Raw genomic sequence first — 1,158 nt, forward strand, 5'->3', positions numbered from 1 at the left:
CCCAGCAGCTGCCGAAATCCTCCCTGGGTGTCCCCGCAGGACGTTCACCACGGCAACGGGACGCAGCAGATTTTCTACAGGGACCCCGAGGTTCTCTACATCTCCCTGCACCGCCACGACGACGGCAACTTCTTCCCGGGCAGCGGGGCTGCCGACGAGGTGGGAGGGGACAGAGGGGACAGAGGGGACACGGCGGGACACGGGGGCTGAGCGGGGACAGTGCCCTGGGGGCTCCTTTCCCACCCCTGACCCTGCCTGGGCCGCCCAGCACGGGATGGGGATGGATGGAAAGGCAGCAAAATCCCACAGGTCCTGACCCCGCTGTGGCACCGGGCAGGGGGGACAGGACCCCCAAAATGCTGAGAGGGGGTTGGGACCCCCAGACTGCTTCCCGTGGTACAGAACAGGGGGCTGGGACCCCCATACAGCCTCCTATAGTACAGGATGGGGGGTTGGGACCCCCAAACACCGTCCTGTGGGTACAGAACAGAGGGCTGGGACCCCCAAACACCCTCCCATGGCACAGACAGAGGGCTGGGACCCCCAAATACCTTCCCATGGCACAGGACAGGGAGTTGGGACCCCCACCTGGCTCCCCCAGAGCCTCACCCTGCCCTTGCTCCCTCCCAGGTGGGCGCTGGCCCCGGCGAGGGCTTCAACGTCAACGTGGCCTGGGCTGGAGGGCTGGACCCCCCCATGGGGGACCCCGAGTACCTGGCTGCCTTCAGGTACTGTCCCCGTGCCCGTGTGCCGTGCTTGGGGTGGGGCTGACCCCGTTCCTCATCCCTCATGTGGGGCTGACCCTGTTCCCCATCCTCTTTTCCCCCCTATAAACCTGACCGCACTCCCCATCCCATCCCCAGGACCGTGGTGATGCCCATTGCCCACGAGTTCTGCCCCGACGTGGTGCTGGTGTCGGCCGGATTCGACGCAGCCGAGGGCCACCCACCCCCCCTGGGGGGCTACAAAGTCTCTGCCAAGTGTAAGGAGCTGGCTCGGGGTGGGCTGGGACCCCCTTGGGGTCAGGTGTCCCCCCTTGGGGTCGGGTGTCCCCCCTTGGGGTGAGAGTCCCCCTCCCACCCGGGCTGGGACCCTCGGGAAGGGGCAGCCACTCCTGGGGGAGCCACAGGAGATTTTGGGGTTGGGGTTGGGCACGGG

General features: G+C 67.3%; 1 protein-coding gene across 1 annotated transcript in view; it reads left to right on the top strand.

Annotated features, from left to right (window-relative positions):
• HDAC7 (histone deacetylase 7) overlaps positions 1–1,158 on the top strand; it is a 30,464-nt gene that overhangs the window by 28,143 nt on the left and 1,163 nt on the right. The window contains exons 15-17 of the mRNA XM_031064524.1: positions 40–159; positions 631–728; positions 864–980. Coding sequence (XP_030920384.1) covers positions 40–159; positions 631–728; positions 864–980 — 335 coding nt within the window. The remainder of the gene's footprint in view (positions 1–39; positions 160–630; positions 729–863; positions 981–1,158) is intronic.

Source organism: Geospiza fortis, unplaced genomic scaffold (assembly GCF_000277835.1).
Source record: "Geospiza fortis unplaced genomic scaffold, GeoFor_1.0 scaffold676, whole genome shotgun sequence".
Classification (NCBI taxonomy): domain Eukaryota; kingdom Metazoa; phylum Chordata; class Aves; order Passeriformes; family Thraupidae; genus Geospiza; species Geospiza fortis.